Here is a 15230-nt window from a genome sequence, read left to right on the forward strand (position 1 = left end):
TTATTGGACTAGCCATTCTGAAAGGTTTTAACTGTGTTAACCGTTTTAAAAGACACAAACTGTGCTAACTGAAAAGATGCTAATTACACCAGCTGCTCTGATAAGGCGCTAACTGTTATTTGAATATGCTAACCAAGCATCTCATTGACTGCTCAAAGAAGATGCTAATTACACTAACTGTTCTGATAAGACGCTTACTACCATAATATGCTAACTAAGCCATATTAAACCATATTAAAAGGGGCTACACTATCTGTAAAGATGCTGACTACACTAACGGGTCTAAACAGTTTAAAACATGTCCAGATAGGAGCTTTAAGTAATGATCATGATCTTGTTGTGAACATGGTAAATGGATTTGTATTCATATAGCGCTTCTCTTGTCTCTACAACCACTCAAAGCACTTTATTTACACTAGGCTACTAGTCACTTTCACCCCTTCACACAGAGCTTTTTATTTCTTCTTGCACATTCGACATTTGGACGGTAGAATCCAGGGATTGAACCACCGAGCTTCTGATTAGTGGAAAACCCGCACTACCTCCTAAGCCACACACGCCCATCACAGCATTACGTCGCTTTAAAAACAAAGGAGCCAAACTTTGCTTTTACCAGACCATGGCTGACGTCCCCGGACACTGTGGTTTGAGTATATGAGTGTTTCACAGAGAAACGTCTTTGAGTGATGCGAGTGTAATTTTGCTGCTGCTAAGAGATGGGGCTTTAAAAGCATCTTAGAGACGGCTGAGAGCTCTTCACCTCCCTCACCGTGTCTCCCTGGTACATATCCCTCCATCCATCCCGTCTGCAGCTCAGCCTCTCTCTCTCTCTCCTCTCGCTTTTAAAATAAAGTCTATTCAAAACCCCAGAGCTGAATTTTTCCTACAGAGCAGCAGGGAGAAAAGAATCGGATGTACTTCCTTCCCTCAGGGAGAGAAAACACAAACTACTTGTTTATATCACTAAATACCAGAGGACACAGTGGATCAGGCTTCACCTTCAACTACACTTCACTTCATGGCTAATATTTATTGCTCAGTGTCTCATTGTTTTAGGCCTTTCTTCTTGATTTCACCTGAGTGAAGAGTAGAAAGAATTCCTCTTCCATCATTAGTCGTCCTGCAGAGTCTTACATTTCATTTATAAAGCATCTTAGCAGTGATGATTTAATATAATGGGTTATTTCACAAAAAATAGATTTTTTTATTGTCACATACCTCTCTGACTGGTCCTCAACTGTCCTCAGGTCTCAGGTGTGAATATGCTGAGGTAGCAGCAGCAGCAGCGGGTCAGGATGTCTGATGAAGAGGAGGAGCAGCTGAGCAGGAGGAAGAGGGACACGACCATATGTTACATCGGCGATGAAGATGAAGACAACGATGGAGGAGATGAAGCCGAGGGGCTGCCCAGTGAGTCAATATGGTGGATAAAAACTGTCTCACTCTGATTTCAATGTTCACTGTCACCACAGCGAACCGGACACAGACCAGTTTACTCAATTGCATCTCTGCTGTGACTCTACTGTACCTTGATTGTGTCTCAACAGCATCTCTTTTGAGGGAGAGTTACTTTTTCTTCATTTTAAATCAGTTTGCTAATGTGTCACTATGACATCAGCAGGTCAAGGAGACATGTCACACTTGAAAAATAGATGAGACCCCAAACCACGCCATATGAGACATGTGTGACGTGTGTCTCATGCAGGCAGGGCAGCTCTCTAAGCTGAGAACATGGACACAAAAGTAAAAAACCAGGCTGTTCTGCACCTGTGACGCACGCACACACGCTGTTAAACTGAAGCGTCCTCTCCAAACTTCTCCTGCTGTTGTTGTGATGCAGCTGTGATGCAGCTGTGATGCAGACTTGGTGTTTTCTGGTCTCCATCTCATGTTGCTTTTATTCTTCTGTGACCTCTGCTTGAAAGGTGCTGCACAGATAAACATTTATTCAAGTCAGTGTATAAAATTGTGTTTGTAGAGGGTTTAAAGATGTTTTCTTTTAGAGCGAACTGAAGCAGCAGCTCTATAGTGACTCTCCTCTCTCCCCTCCTGTGTCCTCGTGTCCTTGTGTCCTCCCCCAGGAAAACAAACTCCTCTAAACCCACTCCTCATTTCTTCTGTTGCCAGTGTGTGTTACATAACCCAATGAATCATCCATTAGTTCTATTAGATGCTGAGTTTGTGTGTGTGCATGTGTTTGTGTGTGTGTGTGGGTAGGAGTTAAGATGTAAATTTGAGTTAGAGAAGTAAACTGGCATCAGTTGTTTGATCTCTGTGGTTTGTACGGTAGTTGTCACTGTAGGATGTGAAGTGAGAGGTGGGGGTGGGCGGAGCAACACAAATCAACAACTATATATATTGTAGTGACATTTTGCTCATGAGCCAGTGACATTTTACTCAAGTGTCAACACAAATGAGAGATTTACCCACAGGAATAGCAGAAATAGAAAATAGAAATATTGATTAATTAATTAGGATTACTACAGATTTACAATTTTATAAGATTTTGACAAGGTAGGCCTACATAGGTTAAAAGACAGAAAATGATTTTGGGTTCATACATACTGTAGGATACAATCATTATTAAATATGTGCCACAGACTGATATGACGCTGTGGAATCAATGGATCCAACTGATGTCTGAGTTTCAGCTTCCACTTACAAAAACTGCATTTGTTTAACTCGCAATAAATCTATATGAGCCAGGGCTTCCTGTGACATCACAGGTAGGGGAGGGGCCAAGCTTACCTCCTCCCGCTTACCCTACTTTCACGCACACACACTTTGAGACACATTACATCTGTATACACACAAACCTGAGGAAAGCTGGTGATGGTGATGGTGATGATGATGATGATGATGAGTCATTAATCATTCATCAAACAGCCTCAGCTCATCGTTCATCTCTCTCTCTCTCCTCAGGCTTATAAAACATGTTGTGGTGTTGTTGTTGTTGTGCAACACTTTGTGTAACTGACCCAGTGCAGCAGCAGCAGTGTTGGGTCACAGAACTTTAGAAACCTCTCATCTCAGAACCAGAGCATGTTTTTAATGCGCCATCTTGGTGTTTAATCTCAAACAGGTGAGAGCGACCTCACTGAGGTGTTGACCTGTGTCTGCCTGTTGAGGCTCAGAGTGTGAGGTGTTGAATGCAGCCAATGAAAAAGCCTGAGCATAAAAACCATGTTGTGAGACTTCGTCAGGTCAGAGATCGTCTGACCTGCAGCAGTGACTGGACACTAGGAATGGGCGATATTTTACCGTTTGCGATATACCGTCAAAAAATTTCCCCACGGTAAGAATTTGTCATATCGCGTAATAACGATAAATTCCCGTTGGTGACGTTTTTGGGTTTTTTTTTTTTTTTACTTTATTGTATTCAGATTTACTCCTGTTTGATGATGTTGTGTGCAACCACGCACTCGCAGCCCAGCTCACGTGACAGGCACCTGCGTGCAGACCTGACCTCTTGGCTCACGTGAAGAACAATAACAAACATGACGGAAGGCGAAGCTGAGAGCGAGGAGCTCGTTGCTAAACGAGGCTCCAGCATTTGAATAAATGTTGAATCTGTTCTCACATTTCAAACCTGTTTGATTTGAGTTATTACAGTTTTGCAGTACAGGTGAATTGGTATTTTTTTATCGTCACTTTTATCGTTGGTATCGTTAGATAGTCCATATCGCCCATCCCTACTGGACACCATGTGACCAGATGTAAAACATGACACCATGTAATTTACTATTAACACAACAAAAGTTACATTTGGTGGCAGCTTGTGCTAAATAAATATCATCTGAAACTGTTAATATAGATATGTATTGTACAATAAAATGGAGCAAATAATGTAACAGCATCAGCTAAATGCTCCGTCGATATTGCTACATTTTAGTTTCATCTCTTAAAAACAGACTCAGAAGGGTATGTTATTGTCGAGACAGCAAAAACGAGACCTCTGAGAATAATGACATATACACAGTCACACACAGTGGCCCATGATTGGCTCTGATCGGCCTTCAATACCAGTGGAGCAAACAACACAATAATGGCGTCACAGTGTCTCTGACCTCGTCATCCATACTGAATCTGTCAGCACTTTAACTTTGAAGCTTGTGTGTTTTCAGGCATGTTAGTCTGGATGCACATTGTTTTTTGTTTTAAAATGAAAACATAGTTGTGCGGATGTAGACAAAGTGTATGTGTGAGTCTTCGTTTCAGCTTCTTTTCCTCTGGTTAAAAATCCACACAAGACTCAATAACATCAGGGTTTGGAAAAGAGTTGAATAATAATAAATAATAATACATTTTATTTATAGGCGCCTTTCTGGACACTCAAGGACATTGGTTAAAAACAGCACAACACAAACAATAATAACAATGGGGAGTAAACAAAATGATGATGATGAAAATAAAAAATAAAAATCAGGTTAAAATTACACAGTGCAAATGAAATCATAGGGAAAAGGGCAGTGTTACTAGTATAATAAGCATTGTGCCGAGAAGTAAAACAAACAAATTCAATATATCCGTATAGTCTATGGATGATTATTTTTATGTATTTAATTTTTAATTCATATTAAATGATAGCTCATGCTCAAGCTTTTGGTAACTAGCAGCTTTGCATTAAAGTAGAATATATGGAGTCTTATATTGTTATATTTTATATTATTATATTATCGTTTTTTCCTTTTTGGTGATTTTACTTTTGAAAATATTTATTTATTTTCCCACATTGTCAGTGGAAGTTAAAATTGGTTCTGTCGTCTTGTCACTTTTTTTAAAAGGTTGTTTGAACTCTCACAGCCTGTGCCCCTGTAGCAGGTATTGATCGATTGATTGGAACCTTGTGTTGTGTATTGATCAGTCACAGTTCAGAGGATGACTCAGACACATGAAGAGAAACATGAAAAAAACACATTTCCACGTTTGTCCTCCTCACTTTGTCATTCTATTTTTCCCCTGAGACATCATCACCCCCCTGCTGTTTCATGCGTCTATCCCTCTGTTGCTATAACAACCGTCACCAGGACGCCAGCCCCCTCAGAGTTGTGACAGTTTCCTCCTCCAGGTTAACCCCCCCCCCTCAACCCCTCTTTTCTCTATCCTTTTACTCCATTTTCTCTTCCACTTCTCACAGATTCACATTCATCCATGTTTTTTTTTTCTGTCCTGGCATTTTTATTTAAATCTTATGCAACTGAAACCTCAGTCAGTCATCCTGAATTGACTTCTTCCATGTTCTTCACCTTGTCACATTACGAGAACAAAGAAAGTTTAATATTCACGTGACACAATTGTCCCAAACAGAAATAACATTGAGTCAGTTTATCCACATATAAATTCCAGTTTAAATTTAGTTAAAATAACAGATATTAATATCACCAGTTACAGTAACAAATCACTGCTTCGTTCTTCTGATGCTAAGAAAATCTTCTTCTTGTTATATAGCCTGTATATATTTATTTTTTTTCAGTTGAAGGTAAGTTCACTTCTACAAAGTCTGATGATAATAATGATAATCAGTAGTATGATTCTCATTATCACAGTTTTTACTCTGAAGAAGTTCGGAGTTGTCATGGTGACCACTGGCTGCATGCTCAACACTTGTACATAGGCAACATAACACACACACACACCCACAAACACACACATACATATGGGAGATGACACGTTCTGTTGCTGCATTCAGATATTTTAAGAAAACGTGTTTTGAAAAAGTCGTCACATAAGAATCTAAAGTCGTGTGTGAAACTCTTAATTTTTCATGTTAATGTCATCGCCTCCTCGTCACTAGTGTCAAATCACTCTATCCTTCCCTTTTTGTAGGATTAACAGATTGAACAGAGTCGGACCTTAGACACGTTTACTAGAACAGAGGTAAAACCAAGAAAAAGTCTGTAGTTGTCCATGTTTACATAAGGCTCCTCTTCTTCTTCTGGTTTAATGCATTTGGCATTTTGCCACGCATCTCGTCATCTCCATTATGCCAGGGGGCTGCAGCTGGATGCTACTCACGTCTTGTCATCTCTAGGACCAGGCTAAAGGCCGGGGAAGCCCATGCTTTCTCAGTTATCTCACTCAAAACCTAATTTTTACTCTGTCGTTTGTAATCCACAGAGTTTGTGGTCTTTTATAATGTTTGAATGTACAAGTAATTATTATTATTACATGCTCACTTTAAATCAATGTGATGTTTTTCCAGTTAAAAGGGTCAGAAAACATGAATCTTAACCAGTTAGAGAGGAGCTTTAATGGAATTGACCCAGAAAAATACAGGAAATACACACATCCCAGAAAAGTGTGTGCTTGCGTGTGTGTGTGTGTGTGTGTGTGTGTGTGTGTGTGTGTGTGTGTGTGTGTGTGTGTGTGTGTGTGTGTGTGTGTGTGTGTGTGTGTGTGTGTGTGTGTGTGTGTGTGTGTGTGTGTGTGTGTGCGCTCTGATAGAAAAAGCAAGGCCATTCTTCAAACAGTGACATTGAGTAATGAAGTAGGGATGTGGGACCAGTCTCCTAAAATAAAACCACCCTCTTCAGTATCACAGTGGTACTGGGATGTTCTGGGTCAGGTGTGTGTGTGTGCGTGCGTGCGTGCGTGCGTGTGTACCTCAGGGTTTTTAATGCATACGTGGGTGGGTGTGAGTCTCTGTGTGAACAGATTGAGGGGAGTGTGCTGCATGTTATTGGCCCTCTGCAGCTCAGATGAGGCAGTCAGAAGGTTTAGTCACATCTTTCATAAGACACACACACACACACACACACACACACACACACACACACACACACACACACACACACCGACTCCAGAGAGCAGCAGAGTAATAGTCTGTTAATTAGCCTGTTGCTCCCCTGCCTGTGTGGGGGCGTTGGGTAAGCAGAGCTCACACTGAAGAAAAACAAGTAAACATGTTTCCTCCCACGGACATGAAGACACCTGCTGCTTTCATCGTCACGCATCACCTGTCAGAACCAGAACCGGGCCGGTGCACAGGTGTATGTTCACATAAGGACAGTGGGGATGTGTCCCCAGCAGTACAGAGGGAGGAATGGTCTCTGCAAGTGAACTCATTCTCACTTTGTTTGATCTCTGGCTCCTCTAGGCTACACATTAAAGGGACATCGTGTAACTTCTCCTGTTATCTATTCACAAAAGTCGATTATTTCGTTCAAAAATATGTTTTTCATTAATCAGTAATCCCCCCATCAACAAACTGAAGTGTTCCTTTCAGCTCTGAATGAGCCGTTCATATCATTCATATCTACATGGAGCGGGTAAGCTCGGTGCTGGCTGCCATGTCGTGTCACCATGTTTTTACGTTCAGTGGCAGCGTGACGGTAGGAAACTCAGGTGGAGGTGGCGTCTGTGAAAAGTCACCGCGGTAACGCAGTGAGGAGGAATGGAGCGTTACACTGATGCTGCATTCACCTGCAGTCGGGCAGACAGCCGTCGGTAACAAACCAGATGTCATTTTAGTCACAGAAGTCCAGAGAAAGCCGGTAAAAAGTGGGTCAGGTAAACAATACGACATCACCATGACAACATATTGTCACGTGTATTGTTTTGCCTCGTGCTGACGGACCACTTGTTCACATAGAGGCTTGTTTAAGCCGCTACGTGCAGCGGCTGTTGTCCGTCTGCCGTCTGCCCAATTTCACGTGAATGCAGCATGAAAAATACGATTGAGTTGCTTGCGATATAACCGCAACGCTAGATGGGAGTAATTCCTACACAATGTACCTTTAAAGTGTGTGTGGGCAAGATACTGAATCCCAAATAACCCTGTTGTATCATCAGTGTGTGAATGGGTGAATGTGAGTTGTCGTTAAACTCTTAGTATATACATACATACAGTCCTATCAGAAGCTATCTGATGCTCAAGTCATGTGAGATAAATATAGCACAGGTACCAACATCACCAGAAACATATCAACTGATGGTTTTGAACCACTAGCATCAAATATTTCATATTTTATTATAATATTATTTTATTATAACATAATTATTATAACACAAGATCATCTCTTAACATCTTAAGATGCTCTTATTTGTTAATTGGTCATTGTCACCATTAAACAGTCGATCTCTTAATTTTGCAGGGTGGGGTGAGGTTGTTGCTGTGTCCTCACCAACCGTCCGGCCTCGGCCTTGTGCAGCACCTGCAGATTATTAACGTTAAGTTTTTCTCTTCCAAACAGAAATGAGCAGCAGCTGCAGGATTATGTTCTGTTTTATTTAAGGATGACAGCTTTGATTAAAACCTTGAGTAGAGTGTGTGAAGTGAAAAAAGGTCAGCGGTAGAATTATCACCTGCTGCAGCTTTTAGCTTCGACCCAGCAGCAGCTGTTATTTCAGGAGGTCGAGCTCCGATCAACAGACTGAAGAGACAGAGACCGAACACAGGTGGAGTTACATTGATCAAAATAAAACTATAATCACAATGAATCAGTTGCTTTTAAAGTGATCATATTTCATCATCACTTAATTTGAGTTTCTGGATCAAACAGGTTCTGTTATGAGATATTTAAGTATAAACAAGGTATAAACCAAGTTCAAGTATTGACTGTACTGATCCTGTTCCAGGCTGCATACTAGACACCACGTTTTCATTTTGAAGCCAATGCGATCTGTGTCCAGATTGCACACCTCAAACACATACACAATCAGTTGCACTGACCAAGTAGCCAAAGTGAACAGGAAGTAGAAGATTGTCTCTCTGCAGTTGGTAAGCTGCTAAAGATCCTTTGAATAAGGAACATCAAAGAACTTCAGAGTTAAACTACACAATTTAACTTAAAAGCAGCTGCTGCAGCCGAGACAACAAGGTCAGAGACACTTTGAGCTATGAGTGGGCGTTACATCATCGTTCACACAAGTCTCCGTTTCCTCCGTCCAGAATAAAAAACACCACCAGAGTATCCAAAATAAAGCAGACTCAGCCGTGATTCCACAACAGTCTGATTTCAGGCTTTAAAACTCTGCAGGTGTGTGGACAGAGGAGAAAACGCAGCAAAAGAGACAAACTCTAATTGTCTAAATGGCAACACTTAATTTTCTATCATATGTCCCGTCATTCCGACAATTTTTGCCCGCTATGGTCGGAATGACGGTATTTTTTTCTTTTTTTAAACATCCTGCCTTTCCGACAAATCAAGCGTATAGCGTTAGGTCTAGCAGGTTAGTCCTAGTTCAAGCTCTAAATCAGCATCAAAAGCGTGGCTGATCAGCTGATGGCTCAGCTGACTCCCTGTGGCCGCTTCCTATTTGGAAATAGCATTCAGAGCGCGCTATTTAAACTGCTCTAGCCCGACGTCACCTCCCTTGCTGCTTCCTCTGCTGGCTTCTTTGCAAATTGCAACCCACCTCCACCCCAGCTCCTCCCGTCATTCGTTATGAACCTTATCATTGTATCTTGTTGGCTGCTCTGCTCTGTCTGGGTTTTCTTTGCTGCTGCGCTCTCTGCTTATGCCGTTCATGATGGTTCATGAAGGGCAGGAAGGTGCTCTTCCTGCCTCAGGCTTTCACACAAGCGCGTGGAAGAGCAGGGGGTCCCAGAACAGTACCATACCGCCAAATGAAACTTGTGCAAGTAAATCTAGATTATTTTGACAAAGTGGTTCTGACTGAATTCCTTTAATAGCACACTGGTTGGGCTTACAATGAAAGGAGTTGGTTAAGTTTAGTAAAAAGACCAGGTAGAGGCTAGACAGGCAGACTAGCCCCTGTCTGCGCTCTGCTGTGTCATTACACACAACCATGTGGGTATTCCTCTATCAGCATGTCTTAAAGAAGGGAGTCACCTGTTGAGTAACGCACATTTCCTTATATTGAAAGCCTTGTCGGAATGGTGGGACGTTCGCATGTCGGAATAGCGGCATGTCGGAATGGTGGGATGTCTAAATGGTGGGATGTCGGAATGACAGCATGTAACCGGACACAGCAGCTGTCGGTTTACTAAGCTGCAGGGAAGAAGCAGAGCACTGCAAAAGAAGCTAACAGTCTGAGTGTAGCATGTAGAGAGTTAATTAAAACATTGCCACCTCTGCTACAGCTGTTTGGGTTCAGTAGGATATGAAGATAATTTCTAGCAGAAGAGGCTAAGACAGGAGACGACTCAGAATCAACAGAAGAACAGAGTCGTTATGAAATTATGTTTGAAATTATGTGTGTGTGTGTGTGCATGACCTGATTCAGGGCTGCACAAAGTGTAGGAGGTGATACAGTAACACCAGCTGGTCTACATACTGATAGAGAGAACTGCCAGGTCTTGCTGTGCGCATGTGCGTGTGAGCGTGCATGTGGTGTGTGTGTGAGCGAATAACAGGTAACACTCGCCAGCCTGATGTTTTGGCAGAGGAGCTCAAAATTTTCCTCCCTTGAAAAACTTGCCTTGAAAAAAGTTAATAAAAAAGCAAAGAAAACTACAAAGTGCGAAAGAAAAAAGAGAAGTTTAAATCTTGTTGGAAAAAAAAACTAACGATTTTGGTTGAACATCTCAAGAACACAGCCGTTGTAAAGTTAAACCTCCTGAGCTGAAGGTTTAAAGTTTAAGATCAGAGGTGCAACGGACTTGAATTGAATCTTGGTTTAAAGTAAAAAAACAAAAAAAACGTTTTATTTGTATGAGATGTTTACAGTTTTTCTCAGTCGCTTACATTTCTCTGATCAGAATTGAAATTCTCAAAACTACTTGTTCAGTCTTCACATAATTGTATCACTTGTGCACATCAAAAGCAGCTTCTCATTTCTTTGAACAAGTTGCAAATGCTTTGGTACATCCATGCAAATGATTATGTACAGTTCTCTGCTGTTTATTGAACAAAATGTATTATAATCAATCAATCAATCAATCAATCAATTTGTTTATTTCGGACATGTCATGGGTCTCATCCCCAACAACATTTAGGCATTAGTTCATGGTATAAGTCTTGACATGCAAAATGGTTGAACAAGTTGTCATGATATGTCAAGGATATTTCTATACATTTCCATGAGACTTTTTTCTAAATCTGTCCTGAATTGGTAAATTGCTCCCAGGTGAATCTTGGCTTTCTCTAATGAAGGGAAATGTGTGAAGCATTAGATCAACCAATGATCAACCACTTTTCTGAAATAGCTCAAATGTGGATGAGATTTTTTGAGGAACATTAGGACGGTGTAGGAAAACTGCACTGTAATTCCTACAGCACTGCATGTACAGTTTCCCCTAAGGAGATTGTCCTATGTTCACATTTCTGTTATGCAGTGCTGTCTTTTCCTTTTTATATTGCAATGACATGGTCTGTCAACAAATTACAGTACAAACAGTAAAAGCGTAAATGTGAATCTTGTCCAGTCTCTTGCAATCAATCTCCCACATACACTTAGATGTAACTTACAATTTACAATAATTGTCATCAAAACTTTAGCCATAGTTTACCTCAGAACATCATATATATTGACAACATGACTAAGCAATTTGACTGTCTTATCCGTACCTCAATGACACGAGGACTTGTCATTCTGATGGCACTGACGTGTTCATTGACAGATATTTACTTTTGAGAGATGAACTAAGGATTTTGAGCAAGAGACTGGCCTTTGCAGGTAATCCATGGTGTTTTGCTATTTGTACGAATTGTTTTGAGAAATGCACTTACTGTTTTGCAAATGTCGAGGATGATTCGAAAAATGTACCAAAGCAAATGAGAAAAACTGTAAATGAGATATTTCTTCATTTTAAACTGGTTTGGTGCAACAGAAGTTCAACTCAAACCAGGATTTGCTCTAGTTTAAAAGAGTGACACAGCCTAAATCTCAAACCTAAAGAGGAACTAAGCAGGATTTTCCCGTGACTATGCCATTGTGCCAATGTGACATTTTTACCTTAATTAAAAAGCTCTGGAGTAATTGTGATAGTTAACTACGTGACTCGTGACTTGTTACGAGTGAGAACGGAGGCTCTGTCCCAACCTTGCAACATCAGTGTAGTACTTGGCCGCCGCCCCGGTGTTCCAGCTCTCGTCTCTGTGCACCGCGACACAAACACGCTCCATAACCCGCAATCTTTTGACAGTTAAGACGACACAAAATTACACATAACATTCAATGTCATAACATTGTATGTTATTTAACGTTATCCACTGCTCCATGAATTGATTTTTCACCAGTTTCGTTAAAAACAAGTGCACATGGCCAGGCAGAGGGTTACCAAAACAGAGGAAAAGCGACCAGACTTGCACAGTTACTCTTAGAAAGATGTTTTGTTGAGCTGGTCCCTGAACTTTCCCTTCAGACTTCAGCAGGATAGTTCTCCAAAATAAAATAGATACTACTGCCATATTCCCCTGCCCCTCCTCTTGCCCTCTGTATCTCCCCCATTGGTCAATCTAGGTTATGTAAACAGTGAAATGCAGCTGGTTTCCCTCACAGGAGGCGTGGCCAAATACCAGAATTGTGGTACTGTGGCAAAGGTGAATGTGTGTGGTTTGTGTGAGGGTAAGAAGTTTATATGTTGCTAGGCAGCCCTCCACCTCACATTGCTGCCATCTCCTCCCCCATCTTACTATTCTCTCTCTACCCCTCCCCCCAGGCCCTCAGGCTCAGGATCAATGTAGGTTAGTGTTTGTAGCCATGTGACACCATGCACTCACCTTCCACCTCTGTGTGTGTGTGTGTGTGGCTTTAAAGGGTCTTTGGGTTCACAGGTTGTTTTGCGGCAGAGCAGCCCCTTCCCTTCCTCACCTCATTCAGCTCCTGCGTGTTTGCACTACGTCCTACAGCTGCACAGCTAATCACAATGTAATTAACATCGCCATGGCCACGTGCAAATCCCAGGAGCTGCAGTTTTTTTTTTTATAAAGGTGAAATGTGTCACAACGTTGATGTACATTTTCAGCACTGCGAGTGTTGTGTTGATACATTGACAGCCTGGACAACAAATTATTTTCTTAAGACAAAAAGGGACAAATTTGTTCGGTACAAGACCCAACAAACAGCACATTGTCAATTTTAAAGTTCTTTTAGAGAAAATGAAGCAAAAACGACAATTCACATTACATAGTATATTCTCAAAATTATTTTATCATGCAGCCTCGATTGCTCCACAAATTCATCGTTGTCTCTGCTGATGGTTTGTGTTTTTATGTGTTGCTAAGATTTACCATTGATGCGGTGAGGGTGTTTATAGCCTGTTTATCTGTCTTTATGATGTGTGATCTCGTTATGTGAAGCCAAATGAGAATTTTTTTCAACCAGAAAGTCGTAGCTCACGACTTTAGTCACCTCCTTCCCTCCTCTCGTTCACTTTCTGCCTCCTCTTCCTCGTCTGTTCATCAGCTGCAGTCGTCCTCTGTCTCATGGCTTCATCCCTAGTGCACAATCACTGAGGTCTAATTGCTAGTCATCTTCCAGTTTCACAAATGTCAACAAAAATAGATGCAAAGTATAAATTAGGTTCCAAAATAATGTAGTAATGTATGAATTACCCCCCATTATTACAAGAAGAAAACATGTCAAATAAATTGTCTAGATTATCTTGTTAAAGAGTCTGATAAAGTTAAAAGAAAACAAAATGAAACTCATTGTCTGTATCATAACCTGTATTTGGAATGGATAAATTTGTATATAACACGTTAAACAGCAAACATACGATTTGTGTGGGCAAAACATTACACATTATAAATCCGTACTATTCCTTCGTAATAGCTTTGATATATAATTACCGTATTACGTACACATGCATATGATCAAATGCACATGTACATTTAGCCTACCATATTAAATTCATGTAAATGTTCATATGCAATACAATCATTTCATATTTGCACATCAGTTGATGAGTTAGGATTGTACACATTCATGATATTGCAGTAGTTCAGATCAGAAACACATAGTTTGTTGTGGCCAGGGGGATATTAACGAGATAAAACAACAAATGTAAATAAAGATAACTCTAAATATAGGTCTATACATAAAGTAGCTAAAAGAAAATATATGTCCTTACACTGACTGTAACATATAATACACAAAGTTAAAGCTGCAGGAAACAAACAGACAACAAACTTTTTTGTTTTCTCTCCTTCTTTCTTGTCTGTTGAGTCTTTTCCTGGTTGAACCCTATTACCCCTGTTACCTAAGGCAGCCTCTCCGGGGTGGGCGGGGCCTGCTGACATCACACTCACTCCTGTGTCAGTTGGCCGAGTTGGGGGAGGGGAGAAGGAGAGTGAGGGAGGGAGGGGGGAGGAGGATGTAGACAGGAAAGGCAGCACAAGCGGTTGAGAAGGTTGGGGGGGGGGGGCCACCTACACACGGCAGCACGGGGCAGCTTTCAGCGACTCATTGTTTTGTAATTGTCCCGATGGCCTTCTGTCTCAGTGGAGCCAGTGAGAGCTGCGAGACGAGGCTGAGAGCTTCACACCCTCACACACGCACAGACACACACACACGGTTTACGGGACTAGTTGAGACGGACAGGGTGAAGTGTGTGAGCAGGATGAAGGACGAGCTCTCAGCAGCTGGAGGAAGTTTGTCAGAGTGAAAGTGGTGGAGCAGCAGCAGCAGCAGCAGCATGGACTCAGAGTAAAACACTGCAGCACATGACATGGGTGAGTCTCAATGTCTTTGTTTCTCATTCATCAATGAGTCTGTTGAACCGCTGTCTGTGGATCAGTGTGTGTCTGCAGCCACTGGGTGGGGGCGGGTAGCCGGTTCTATCACACTGACCTACATGTGCTGCAGTGCCAAGTCTGTGACCGGGCGGCTCAGAGGTTTCATAAGGCTCATTATGAAATAAATACAGGAGTCGTACTCTCATGATGATCTACATGGGGTTTTTTTGTGTGAGTTATTTGGTTTAGTTTTTCTTGGAGAAGAGCCTGAATTTCGTTTAATCTCTTTTCTAAACCTAACCCATTCATAACTAGTTTTTGTGAGTAAAAGTTGCCCCCAGTCTCGAGGTAATGAGCCGTTTAATCCAGGGGAAGGTGCTTCCTCTGAGTTTCCTCACTGAAACAAATTGTCAGAATCAACCACACAAGTTTAAACAAATGTGCTTCCGGACTCTTTGTAAATGGATTGATTTTCACTTAGAAAGCTGCTCTGCTTGTTCTACAGCTCTCACTTTAACTAAGCTACTGCACCGTTAACACAACACTGGTGTGTTTTGTCACACAGAACTTTGACCAAGTAGACGTGTGAAAAACTTCTTTCAGAGTCAGACAGAGATTTACTGCTGAATCCAAGACATAGCTTGGCTT

The 15230-nt window shown here is 41.4% G+C and overlaps 1 protein-coding gene across 2 annotated transcripts in view; it reads left to right on the forward strand.

The window, feature by feature from the left end:
• Positions 1-1157: 1157 nt before the first annotated feature.
• The window catches only part of LOC146984320 (helicase ARIP4-like), a 44856-nt gene continuing 30783 nt past the window's right edge, over positions 1158-15230 (forward strand). The window contains exon 1 of one of the 2 annotated variants that reach the window (XM_085781390.1): positions 1158-1410. In XM_085781390.1, coding sequence (XP_085637516.1) covers positions 1296-1410 — 115 coding nt within the window. In that variant the 5' untranslated portion in view covers positions 1158-1295. Of the gene's footprint in view, positions 1411-14203; positions 14580-15230 lie in introns of those variants that run through there. The other variant, XM_085781392.1, reaches the window with a different exon arrangement.

Source organism: Trachurus japonicus, chromosome 7 (assembly GCF_045865225.1).
Source record: "Trachurus japonicus isolate A0001 chromosome 7, Traja_1.0".
In the NCBI taxonomy this organism is placed as follows: Eukaryota; Metazoa; Chordata; class Actinopteri; order Carangiformes; family Carangidae; genus Trachurus; species Trachurus japonicus.